Below are 12,909 nucleotides of genomic sequence, written 5' to 3'. Positions count from 1 at the left end.
GCTGGCAAGAAAAAGAGTGTGTTTGGGGGGTAGAACGGGCATCCCAGGCAGAGGGAAGCTAGTATGCAGTCACTGTTACAGGAGACAAGCCTGAGAGAGGCACAGGTGGCAGGTCATGGCAAGGCATTTGCATACTAGCATAGGAGCCTGGCTGCTTCAGCTCTGTGTGCCCGTGTCCCCAGGAGTCTCTCTGGGAACCCTTGGGAGTCTGAGCACACAGGCCTGGGGCTATTTGTGCACTGGCGATGGGCAGAAAGCAGAAGGCAGGCAGGGAAGCCTCTGTGTTTTGGGGCTACCCACCTCTCCTCCCTCCTTATATTCTGCCCATGGCCTTACACTGTGCAATATGCTTTCACTCCCAGTGTCTCTTGTGATCTTTGGAGAAATCGAGAGGCAGGTTCAGTCATGTCCAAGTGACAGATGAGTCTGTCAAGGGTTGGAGGAGCCCGGTGACCTGTCGGGGCTTTGTTGGACTCAGTTCTCAGAGTTCCAGGCCAGGGTCTTCCCTGAGCACCAGGAGCCTCCAACCTGTGTTCCATAAGTGCAACCAGACCCCTCACTATTGGATCTTGGTTCCTGTCTAGATAGTCCCCAGGGGAGACCTGGGACCCAGTCCTCATCCTCACTGGGCATGAACCATTCAATAGTGGGCCCATAGTCAAGACAGAAGCCCTGGGCAGGGTTTGGGGGTACAGCCCACTACTGCTGAGCCACTTACCTGCTCAACCCTCATTCCCTCACCTGCAAAATGGTCTAAGAATGCTTCCTGGCCTTCCTCCTTGGTGTGGTGTGAAGGACCCCATAACATCTGCTTTACCAGCTTAAAGCTCTGTGCAGTTGTGAAATTGACAAGGATGCTGCACTAATGCTTGCCCAGGGTAGGCTTCTATGCTTCTGAATGTCAAAGCCAGTCAGCTGGCAACGCTGCGTGGCCCTGTGAGCAGGAGGCACCACGGGAGGGAGCTTGCCCAGTGCCACTTTTTTTTTTTTTTTAATTTTTTTTTTTTTCAACGTTTATTTTTATTTTTGGGACAGAGAGAGACAGAGCATGAACGGGGGAGGGGCAGAGAGAGAGGGAGACACAGAATCAGAAACAGGCTCCAGGCTCCGAGCCATCAGCCCAGAGCCTGACGCGGGGCTCGAACTCACGGACCGCGAGATCGTGACCTGGCTGAAGTCGGCCGCTTAACCGACTGCGCCATCCAGGCGCCCCTCCAGTGCCACTTTTATTACTGAGGTGAATCTGCCTGGCTCCTTCCTTTTAAGGAGGCTGAATTGTGGTTATCAGCCTCTCTTTATAGCTCTGGCTCCTCTTTTTATCACTTGTAGCCCCAGGGCTGACTCATCTGCTGGAGGTCAAAGCCTGGAGTGGGGGTGAGGCTCCCCTACCAGTTTGAAGAAAAGAGAGAGGGAAAGAGAGTTACAGAGAGACAGATGACCAGAGAGATAGGCTGAAAGAGGTAGAGACTAAGACAGATCCAGAGAGAATGAGGGAAATACCTACAGAAATGGAAGCAGATACAGAAAGGCACTGAGAAAGAGAAAGAGAAAGAAAAGTCACCCTTACCCCTTACCCCCACCACCTCCACAGGTAGCAACAAATACCTGTGACTTTTGGGAAAAGAGGCATAAGATGGTGGGACCCATTAGGCACCTGGCTAGCTCAGTCTGTAGAACATGGGACTCTTGATCTTAGGGTCGTGAGTTCGAGCCCCACGTTGAGGGTAGAGATTACTTTAAAAAAAAAAATGGTGGGACCCAAACCAAGAAAGGTGGGCCTGTATGAGAGGAACCCTGTCCTCGTATCAGAAGGCCCAAGAGGCAGGTGAAGAGCTCTGGTTGGCAGTTCCATTGCTGAATCTCCTGGGAGGGGTGGCCTGCCCAGCATCCTGAGATGTGGCCCAGTGGAAGTAGCTGGAGCCCTACAGCAACTGGGAGGCAGTAAATGGGGAAAAGTCCAAAGTGCCTCCAGGGCCACCTACTGAGCTCAAGTTTCCTTCCCTAAGGGCGGAAGGCAGCAGTCAGCTGGAGCTAGAAAATATCCCTGAGGCTTCCCCTGGTATGTCAGCATTTTGGTTACACAGTTTCAGGCAAATCCCAAAGCACACAGAGAAATGGTTGTAAACAATGATGGCTTTCCAAGGATTCACCCCTCAATCTCAGGTCCCCTTCACCTAAACAGATGTGATACGAAAAGCATTATTTTGAGATCTATACAGAGGAAGCTCACCAGGAGAGCCCCAGTTAGCCATAGGCAGCCAGCAGAGTTTTAAAACTGGGTATGTAACATGTTCTGCATGTGGGTTGCAGTTTGTGTAAATGGATAGAACATGAATTTAGCCGAGCACCAGAGAACAGCCGTTTTGTAGGCAGGTTTATCCTTGGCCGTGCAACCTTCTGGAAGACACAACCTAATTCTGAATGGCTGTTTCCTCTTTTGTGCAAAGCAATGATGACAGTACTTATGCCACAGGGCTGGCATGAGGACCAAGTGAGGTCGGGCACAGTGGCTGGGGCATATCACACAGCTTGGCCTCCATTCTCTGTTACTCCTGATGGCAGACTGGTTGCCCGGTACCAGCTTCCTCTGCCCTCAGCCCGCCACCTCTCCCTGGCCCACTCCAACTGCTCCTCTGGGAAATCTACTTTCCCCTATTTACATACTGCCTTTTATTACAGCCATATTTCCCCATACAAGTAGGGTGTGTACTGGATGGAGAGGGAGTAGAGCTGTTTATACCCCGGAGAAGGCCCTGGTAAGGTAAAAGCAGTTCCTTGCTGGTGGCCTGGCCTTGTGACCTCACTTGGTCTGTTCTCTTTCCTAAGAAATACCACAGGTGGATAGCAAGCTGGTGGAGAGGCTGGGCCAGCGCCTCTTGCCCTGGATGGACTGGCTGTCTCTGGAGCACCTGAACCCCAGTATCTACGTGGGTCTGCGCCTCTCCAGCTTGCAGGCCGGGGCCAGGGAGGCCTTCTATCTGCACATCCTCAAACTCAGTTACCAGCACAGCCTCCTGGGGTATTGCTGTTCACTTTCTTCTCCTTTCCCCACACCTTGCTCCACATCCTAAGAGACAGGAGAACTATGTTCTCGTTTGGGCTGCCATTGATTTGTTGGGAGATTTTGGGCAAGTTTGTCTCCTTTGGCACTTCCTCCATCTGTAGAATGGGGTTGGCTTGACCAGATTGGAGGCAGACATCACTAATCCATGACCACAGTTCCCCCTCTGCCCCCCACCCCATACTGAGCCCAGAAGCAGCATCCGTCTGTGCTTCCCTCCCATGCTGAGGCAGACATCACTAATCCACGACTGCAATCTTCCATACTAAACCCAGAAGCAGCATCTAGCAGCATCTAACTCTGTGCTCCCTTTCCAGGGGCATTAAGGAAGACCTGTTCTGAGGCTCACTGTGGGAGTTTGAATGAGAGGTGAAGGATCAGGAACACCATGAAGCCTGTCCTGCTTGGACTCCCTCTCAAAGAGTGGATGCAGGGCAGGGAGAGGGAAGAAAGGGAAGACTGTGTAGGCAAAGTGTGATCAAAATGGTGGGGTAAGCACAGGTCATTTGGATGTGAGAACCCTCAGGGTTTGTCCTTGAGTCTAATTTTTCATCTTTATGAAATATGTGTGGCATGCACCTTACAACTTGCACAGCTGATTACATCTGCTTTGGGCAGTTCTAGCAAAGTTTCTTATTGTTAGGTTTTTTTTTCACTTTATGATGTTGAGGGGGGTGCCCCAAGCCAGGCTCACCAGGGTGGCACTTTCTTACAGAAGTGTTGTTAACTGGCTTTTTCCTAGGCTTACCTTCAATGATGACAACAGTGACTACCAGGACAAGCCCTCCATGGGCCAGCTGGCCCTCTACCTGCTAGCTCTCAGGGCTAACTGTGAGCTTGTTGAGGGCCGCAAGGGGGACAGGCTGGTCTCGCAGCTGAAGCGGTTCCTGGAGGATGAGAAAAAGGCCATTGGTGAGGGGGACATGGTCTGCCAAGTGTTGGGGGGTGGGGCTCATCAGATAGTATTCTGTGGGGAAGCATCTAAGTCAGAACTTTGGGTTTTCTCCTCAGGCTTCTTTCCTACCCTTCATTCTGCCTGTGTCACTATCCACCTAGAGGTTTGGGCCTGCTGCAGTTGCCATCCTTGATCAAGCCTTTCCTGCACTCTACATATACTCTGTTGACAAGTTCTACTGCTCAGCCACCATGACTGTCCTGACTGTCGACCCCTTGCACAGCCCCTGTACTACTTACTCCTCAGCCTCTCTCTGCCAACTGTCTTGCCTCCTGATTCAGCCCGGCACATGACAGCCAGAACAAGCATTTTAAATATAAATCTGATGTTATTAGCCCTGCTCAAACCCTGCACAGGCTGCCCACTGCTGTGTCCACAGCACCTCAAGCCCAGTCTGTCTTCCCTTCTTCTCCTCTCTAAGACCTGCTCTCCCATTCTCTGGCTCACCCACTCACCTGCCCCTCTGGCTCTGGCCACACTGATCTCTCAGCTTGCAGATCAAGGTCTTAATATATGTTTTCTCTATCTAGAAGATTTCCCTCCCCTTCTAGCTTACTCCTGCTCCACCTTAGCTCCCCCCCACCCACCATCCCAGCATCACTGTCTTAGAGAATCCTGCTCTGACTCCCCAGCTAGTCAAAGACCTCTACCATATGGCCCCAGAGACTTCAGTCCACATTTCAGTACTAATCATGCTGTCATGAGTACAGGTTGTGTTACTGTTGGAGACCCTGGCTGTGCTGTGCCTGGCCGGTCACCACCGGCTTGGTCATCACTCTGAGCACAGCACCTGACACGTAGTGGATCTTCAGCAAGAACGGATTGAGGGAATGAAGGAATGAAGGATCTCGTGACCCAAAGGAGGGTGTCAGGAAGCATAGGCAAGGGGGTCCTGCGTGCCGGCTGGGCTGGTTGCTGGGAGTGGGCAGAGAGGCAACCCCTCAGGCCTGGTATGAAGTCCCTGCCCCATGGTTTTCTCCCTCCCAGGACACAATAACAAAGGCCAGCCCCACACCAGCTACTATCAGTATGGCCTGGGCATCCTGGCCCTGTGTGTTCACCAGAAGCGGCTCCATGACAGTGTGGTGGGAAAGCTCCTGTATGCCGTGGAACATGAACAGCATCTCCACCAGGGCCACCTCTCTGTGGGTGAGTGGGCTAGACCCTGCTAAAGCCAGGCTGGCACTCCTCCAGTCCCCAGCCCCAACTGAGGGCCTCTACCCCTCGGCCCAAGATCACCTTTCCTTGGGACCCCTCCTCATGAGTCCCTTAGGAGTGAAATGGTGAGGACTCTTGAGTGTGGTACAGTGGTTGTGAGCCAGTGTTGGAGCTGAACTGAGATCCTGACCCCTGCTCTGTCACACACACTGATTGTAGGACACCCTGGGCAAGCCAGCTGGCCTTTCTGGTTCAGCCTCTCCTGTAAAATAACCTCCCAGCAGTATCTTGATAGAAGATGCCTTATAAATAAAGGACTTAGATTGGTGCTTGGCACAGAGAAGTTCTGGATACATAGTTATGATCATGTCATTATATGAGCTTGGAAGCCTGAGACGTGGATTTTGGAACTGCTACCTCACTATGTGACCTTGGGCTTCCAGTGCCCTTTCTTGTCACTGTGATTCAGGGTCTCTTTCAGTTCTGGCATTCTGTGAGTGAGTGTGTGTGCCTCGCATAGGGTGGGGGTAGGATGGAGTAGGTTGGGAGGGCAAGGAGGTGCCCCAGAGAGAAGGCAGTAGGAAGCTTTCTCTGCCCGAGGCTTGTAGAAAAACCACTGTGGACACAGTAATCACCTTGGGGCCCAGGAAGCTCCCTGGACCTATTAAATCTAGCTGGAGGTAGACCCAGCTATCAGTGAGTTCCAGACTTCCCTGGTGATTTCAAAGGGCAGGCAGGTTTGGGAATGAGTGGTGTAAGATAAAGTCCTCTTGGATCTCTCTCCTCCAGGTTCTCTCCCTAACCTCTAACCCTTAAATAATAGACAGGGGTAGGGTGACCTATCATCCCCATTTGCCTGGAACTAAGCGGCTTCCAGGACTCTGGACTTACAGTGGCCAAACTGAGCAAACTCTAGGCACACTGGACTGAGTTGTTCCCTTTAGCTGGTGAAAACTTTCTAAACTGCTGATCTGATTATGGCCCTTCTTCGAGGCCTTGGGTGGTCACCTATTGCCCCAGGGCCCTGCCTGGTCTGACCCCAATTGGCTCTGTCCCCTGCAGACACAGTGGCCATGGCAGGCTTGGCCTTCACCTGTCTAGAGCACTCCAACCTCAACCCCAATCGGAAACACCAGATCACCCGGGCCATTGAGAACATACGAGAGAAGATCCTAAAGGCCCAGACCCCTGAGGGCTACTTTGGAAATGTCTACAGCACCCCTCTGGCACTACAGGTAGGAAGGAGAGCTTGGGGCCATAGCCCACCCTGGTGTTTGGTGGGAGGTGGCCTGGTCAGAGGCTGGAAGACCTGCCCCCTCCATGCCAGCTGACCCACCTCACCTCCTCCTTCTCTTCCCCGTTCTGTCACCAGTTACTGATGAAGTCCTCCATGCCTGGGGTGGAGCTGGGCACAGCATGCCTTAAGGCAAGGGCTGCTCTGTTGGCCAGTGTGCAGGATGGGGCCTTCCAGAACGCTCTCATGATTTCCCAGCTGCTGCCTGTCCTGAATGGCAAGAGCTATGTGGATCTCATCTCCCCAGACTGTGAGGCACCAAGAGGTAGCTAGGCCTTTCAGGGGAGCCCTGTTCTTTTCAGTCTGCAGGGCCCTTCCTGAAGTCTGCATGTGTCAGGGAAGGGAAGTTGCTTAGTCCTGATTTGCTGAATCAACGGGGGTTTGGGAGTGCACGTGGGACATACTGTTAGCTAAGATGCAGTCACAGCTTCTAGAAAGCCACAGTATGAGGAGAGAGATACCAAATAGAGAGCTCTGGGTGGGCCATGAATCTGTAGCCCCTTGCATGATGCCCGATATAAAAATGTTTGAATGAATGAATGGGAGAGACACATTTTGGGTAGCTCTGATACATCGTAATGAGTTCCAATTAGCAGCTTGAATCAGGGCTTCATGTGGGAGACGGACTTGAGTTGGAGAGTGGGATCTGCTAGTGGAGGAAGAAGGTAGCAAGGGCAGAGGAGAGAGGAGGCAGCAAGAACAGGCACTGAGGTGGAAAAGACTGAAATTTTGGGGAAGGTCTTACTAGAGAGTAGGGTCTGGGAGAATGAGCTGGGCTTACAGGCAGGAGAATGAAGAGAGGAGACCTTCGGAGGTAACAGGGGAGTCATATGAATAAATGCATGTTCTAGAAAGAGCCCTCTGGGGTGCTATGTGGGAAGGGGGATACTGGAGGCAGAAAAACCAGTGAGGGGCCCAACTTTGGGCAGCTGGGGAACTGGGGGGCTAAGGGACAAGGGAGGCTGGGATGGCAGCTGGTGGTGCTGGCTGAGATGGGACCAAGGGGCAGGAAGAGGTTCTGACGAGCCACAGTGTCTTCGAGGGAAGAAAGGAACACCAACACCTGGCTCCTTGCCCTCACACCAGCTGCCCCTTCCTCTCTCCCTGACATAGTCATGTTGGAACCAGTTGTGGAGACCCCTTCACCGCCCCAAGAGGTCATCCGTGTCGTGCTGAAGGTCCCCAGTGTCTCGCCACCATACATAAACTCCATCTCTGTCCCTGCTGGGTCCTCCTTGGAAGATGTCCTTAAGAAGGCCCAGAAGCTCAGAGGATTCATGTGAGACCCCCACCTCCCAGCCCTCACCCCCTCCTGACCCCACATCCCTGAAACAGAACTTGGATGGGACGAGGATGGAAGAGAAGGCTCCCTCAAGAGAGGTGCCGGCCCAGGCTCTGCTTCTACCTTCTCCAACCCTGATAGCTCACGCTGTAGTGGAAGCAGACAGCCATGGGCCAGCGCTGTTCTGTAGCTATGAAAACATGCTCTGGAGGCAGAGCACCCACACTGGAATCCCAGCTCCACCACTCCCCAGCTACAGGCCCAGAACCCGTTATTTCCAATGAGCCATTGAAGACACCAGCTGTACCCTCACGGGGCCCATGCAAAGAGTCCAGGAATTAGTGCACAAAGAAGACATGGAACATGCTTATTACATATGCAGGGTCCCACACTTAGTAAGCTCAATACATGTTAGCTTTCATAAGAATAAGAATTTTTATTATCAGATGGGCTTGGTCTACTCCCTGTGATGAGTTACCTACTAAGCCCACCTCAGTTCTCTTCCTGGTAGCCTGCAGCTCATACAGCAATACTGCTGGGAGCCAACACAGTCCCAGACGGCCACACACACCGAGCACCTTTGACAGGCCACAGTCCAGCAGGCATTGAGATTACCCAGAACCTGCTGGCCTTCCTGTCTGTAAAATGTCATCAAAATGAAAAATAAATAAATAAATAAATAAATAAAAGAACTTAACGTTTTAATTCAGAATTCCAAAGCCTCTGAGAAGACATCAGGGATATTAATCAGAGAAGCAATTCTGTTAGTGGAAGTAGGTGTCTGAACTGGGTGCAGAGGCCAGGCAGGAAGGCCATGTCTGACGGCACATGAATGCATGGCAGGGAAAGCTGGACTGCAGAGAGATTCCTGAGAGAAAGAGAGGAGAGAGAGAGAAACAAAGAGACGTGCTCCAAGCAGCCACACGGACCCATAGAGTTAGGGAATGACAGGGCAATGGGGACTGCTCCATGACACCCCCTCAAATAACACTTTCCCTTTGACTAAGTCACCATGAGTGGTTTTCTGTTTCTTAAAACTGTAAAAACCTTCCCTCTCTAAGACAGAAACGTTGATAAGCCTTTTGGGGAGAGGAAGAACATGGCCTATGGATTTAAGAGGATCCCTTTGGCAGCAGCATCCACATGGTCTGGAGAAACACAGAGCTGGAGACCAGGAGCTCAGGGTGGGGGTGGTGTGAATAAGGAGTCTCTTGGTTGCAAAGGTCAGAAATCTAACTCCAACTCTCTCTGGTAACGGGGAGCATGGGGTGTGTAGAATCAGAGAGAAGACTGAGCAATCTTGCCACAAGAAGAGGGGAGTGCCACTGAGTCATAAAATTTCCAGAACCAGAGACCCAATGCCACCACCAGGTGTCTCCATCTCACATGTTCCTGCTTTTATCTGCATGCTGGCTTCACCCTCTCTCATTGGGCATTGGCATCTTATATATGGGGCTGGCATCTTCTGACCGTCACCCCTGCAATATCAGCTCCCAGAGAAGGGGCAGCTGCTGAGTTGTTAATATAATAGGTGTCCCTTCCTGTAGGCCATGGTCCTGGTCAATGCAGAGGGGGTGAAGTCCCCTGGGTGGGCAGTGTCAGGGGGCTGCAGAGGAGGCATGGAGGTGAGGCCTATGGCCTGGGAAGGACTCTGGCCCTAAGGGAGAGGCCAGGACTTTCTTGGTGGGGGCAGTTCTGCTCCTGCTGTTGGGTCAGTGGGAGCAAAAGTCACTTCTCCCTCTGTTTGTCCCTTTGGTAGGTATGGAACGCAGAACACCTTGTCAGGCCCCTTCCTGACCTCTGTGATGGGAAAAGAAGCCGGGGAACGTGAGTTCTGGCAGCTCCTCCGAGCCCCTGACACCCCACTGCTACAGGGTAGGTCTGGTGGCCAGCTACCTCTGGACATTTCCCCCATCCAGCCTTGTTGCAGTGAGGCCAGCACACCTCAGCTTTCCTCTGAATCTTTCTGGGCCTCAGCCTCAGATAATCACTGATGCTCAAGGTTGCTTGTATGTTATTTAACTGAATGCTTAAGAATTTTTATGTAAGTTACTGTGGCAACTCTAGGAAATCAGGCAAAAAAGAAGAAAGTAAAATCACCTATAATTTGCTACCCGGAAATAACTTCTTTTAACTATTGATATATTTTCTTTTCCTTTCTTCTTTCTTTTTTTTTGTTTTTGTTTTTGCTTTTTATTTCTTGTTTTTAACTGTTGGTGTATTTTTTCTACCTAATTTTTTAAATACATAAGTTTATTTTTTCATAAAAATGGAGCCATGCTCTGTAGCAATACTGTCCAACAGAAGTAAAATGCAAGGCACATGTGTAATTCTAAATTTTCTAGTTGGTGACACTAATATTAATAATGTATCTTATTTAACCAAATATATCCAAAATATTATCATTCCAAGTTATAATCAATGTAAAATTATTAGTGACATTTTGCATGCTTTTTCTGTGCTAAGATTTCAAACACTGTATAGCTGCATGTGGCTAGTGCTAGCATACTGCATGGCAGAGCCCTGTATATTGTTTTGCAACTTATTTTTTTTAATTTTTGTTCTTTTTTTTAAACATTTTATTTGTTTGTTTATTTTAAAGTAAGCTCTGTGCTCAGTGTGGGACTTGAACTCATGACCCTGAGATCAAGAATCACATGCTCTACCAACTGAGCCACCCAGGCGCCCCTTTTTTCATTCTTAATGTATTGTAGACATCTTTCTGTGTTGCTGTATGTAGATTTCCCCCTTCCTTTGTAATAGCCACGTAGAATATATCACTCACGAGGATGCTTTGAGCTGCAAGTAACAGGAAACACGATGCAAACTAGCTTCCACTGTATGACATCCATTGGGTTGTTGTGACCCAAGTCCAGAGTGTCTTGGACTGAGGACTTCAGGGCTGGTGTAACCTGGTCTCCAGCTCTGCTCCCCTGTGATTCCATACTCCTTTCTCTGTTGGCTTCCACACCCTTCTTATGTCTTCCCAGAGCTGCTCCCTTTTAGAACTTTGTTTGCCCCCAGCAGACAAAGGTGGAATTGGGACACAGGCACATTCCTGGACCCATCCCTGTTGCTAGGAGCTGGTTCAGGTTCTGCACTCACCATTGGCTGGAGAGCAAGGATTGCCACACACCTGGTTTAGGCCAGTCAGGGCCTGCCCTGGCACTGGGTGCTGCGGTGGGGCATGGAGTGAGATGGATAGGCTGCAGCTTCTTGATTTCTGCTAGATATTTGGGGTGTCTCCAGTTTTAACTCTTACACCTCAAGCTGTCATGAGCATCCTTGTGCATCAGCCCCCAGTCACCAGGCAGACTCTTAAGGGTCATCTGTCCCTGCTCTTGCTACCTGGAGCTTCTGTTGGGCACCTGTCATGTGCCAGGAATTGAGCTAAGTGCTTTCCAGAATGTGGGACTTTCTGAAGGAGTCCAAGAAAAAGCATTCTCTTTCTCTGCCTGGCTTCTGAGAAGATTGAGTAATAAAACAAAGACGTGGCATATGGAGACCCCAGATCTGGCCTCTGATTACTGAGGCTGGGCTGTGGGGAAGGAAGGGGGTGGCGCAGGGAGGGTAGCCTGGGACAACTCAATCATGAGGCAGATGTGGGACATGTGTCCTCTATCTCTCACCCCCTAGCCCTCCAGTCCAGCGTGAACCCCCTCTCATGGGGAAAAAGGAATACCTGGTTGTTGATACCATTATTGTCCCCATTTCAGAGATGGGAAAACTAGCACTCACAGAGGTTAAATAACTTGCTCAAAGTCATACCACTGATGAGTGAAGAGCTGGGGCTTGAACCCAGGTATCATGCTGGAGCCTGGTTTGTCTCTAGTGATGAGAGGCTGGCCCTGAAGGAGACTTCACTCACAGTCTTGGTTCTTCCTTCAGACCACACTGAGCAAGTCCCTCTTCCCGTTGGCCCCACAGGGGACTATGAAGACAGTGACCCTGCCCACCAGGTGTTGTCAAGGGGTCTCTGGCTCCTTTCACCCTGTGTTAGTTATCCAGAATGCTGTCCTGTATACCCCCCTGGGGGGGCTCCCCCACCTTAAAATAAGCCTGTGGGCCTTAGGGACCCGAGGTTACAGCTAATTTCAGTTTCCAGACTGGCTCTGCATAGTTCCCACTTTCCCACCACCAAGCCCTGAGTGGATCTTATAGACCCTGGCCTCAGGGTGCTTGTCCATAAGAAGAGGTTGGGGATAGGATTCTCTTCCCTGTTAACCCCCCTGCTCAATCTGTTTCTGCAGGTATTGCTGAATACACCCCCAAGGACGGAGAAACCATTGAGCTGAGGCTGGCTACCTGGTAGCTTCTGCGCTCACTCACCCCAGCAGCCTTGCCCACTCCCTGGGCTTCCGCCTTCCCTCCAGACATCGCTGTAACAGCCTAACCCTGCTGCTACCTCATGTGCACTTGGATAGGGTCCCCTGGATCATTCCAGCTACCACCCTTGTGAAGGTCCTAAGCTATCATCCACCCTGGATCAGTTAACCAAGCGCTTTCCCTGGGAGGGCTGTCTGCTCCAGTCTGGCCCAGTCTGGCCACACAGGCATCCTTTGAAGGCCATGCATGGTCTGTAGGGTATAAAGCATCTCCGACTCCTCAACACAAGGAGGAGAAGTCACCGGCTACTGGTGCTATGAGGACTGCCCCTCTGGGATTGAAGCCCTGCAAGGAGACCTCTATGGCCCAGGGGCTACAGCCCTGATCCCAGCTCTCAACTCCACCTTCATGGTGGTGGCCCCAGTGCTTGCTGTGGCATAGTAGCTGGTGGGGGCTCCGCAGAGACGATCAAACCCTGCCTATGAAATGATTAAAGTGTTTGTGCACCTGCCCCAGCGTCCTGATGCCTCAAGTTGGTGAGTGAGTGCCAGGGGCTGGAACACAGAAGGAAGAGGTACCTGCAGGGGAGCAAAAGAAGGTGGGTGAGCCTTCTCCTGGGTGCTGGGGGAGTGATGCAGGCCGTAGCAAAGGTGATTGCTGTTTAGGGAGCATGTACTTGCTAGACACTTTCTTGCATGACTCTGACGTTGTGGATATTTTTGTTTCCATCTCTGCCTTACAGTTAAGGAAATTGGTACTCAAAGAGGACATGTGACTCACCCACAATGTCAGGCAGGGGACGTGCCTTAGGAGACAGACCTGGCCTGGGGTGG

General features: G+C 51.2%; 1 protein-coding gene across 3 annotated transcripts in view; it reads left to right on the top strand.

The window, feature by feature from the left end:
- Nucleotides 1–12,587, top strand: part of TCN2 (transcobalamin 2) — a 41,803-nt gene extending 29,216 nt beyond the window's left edge. For all 3 annotated transcript variants that reach the window (XM_047088140.1, XM_047088138.1, XM_047088139.1), the window contains exons 4-11: nucleotides 2,827–3,019; nucleotides 3,804–3,973; nucleotides 5,004–5,165; nucleotides 6,237–6,409; nucleotides 6,547–6,733; nucleotides 7,582–7,747; nucleotides 9,510–9,625; nucleotides 12,001–12,587. In XM_047088140.1, coding sequence (XP_046944096.1) covers nucleotides 2,827–3,019; nucleotides 3,804–3,973; nucleotides 5,004–5,165; nucleotides 6,237–6,409; nucleotides 6,547–6,733; nucleotides 7,582–7,747; nucleotides 9,510–9,625; nucleotides 12,001–12,062 — 1,229 coding nt within the window. In that variant the 3' untranslated portion in view covers nucleotides 12,063–12,587. The remainder of the gene's footprint in view (nucleotides 1–2,826; nucleotides 3,020–3,803; nucleotides 3,974–5,003; nucleotides 5,166–6,236; nucleotides 6,410–6,546; nucleotides 6,734–7,581; nucleotides 7,748–9,509; nucleotides 9,626–12,000) is intronic.
- The last annotated feature ends 322 nt before the right edge of the window (nucleotides 12,588–12,909 follow it).

The sequence above is a fragment of the Lynx rufus genome, unplaced genomic scaffold (assembly GCF_022079265.1).
Source record: "Lynx rufus isolate CCGP_SWC_20201006 ecotype Redwood Valley unplaced genomic scaffold, mLynRuf1.p SCAF_24, whole genome shotgun sequence".
NCBI lineage: Eukaryota > Metazoa > Chordata > Mammalia > Carnivora > Felidae > Lynx > Lynx rufus.
This window is presented reverse-complemented; position numbering and strand designations above follow the sequence as displayed.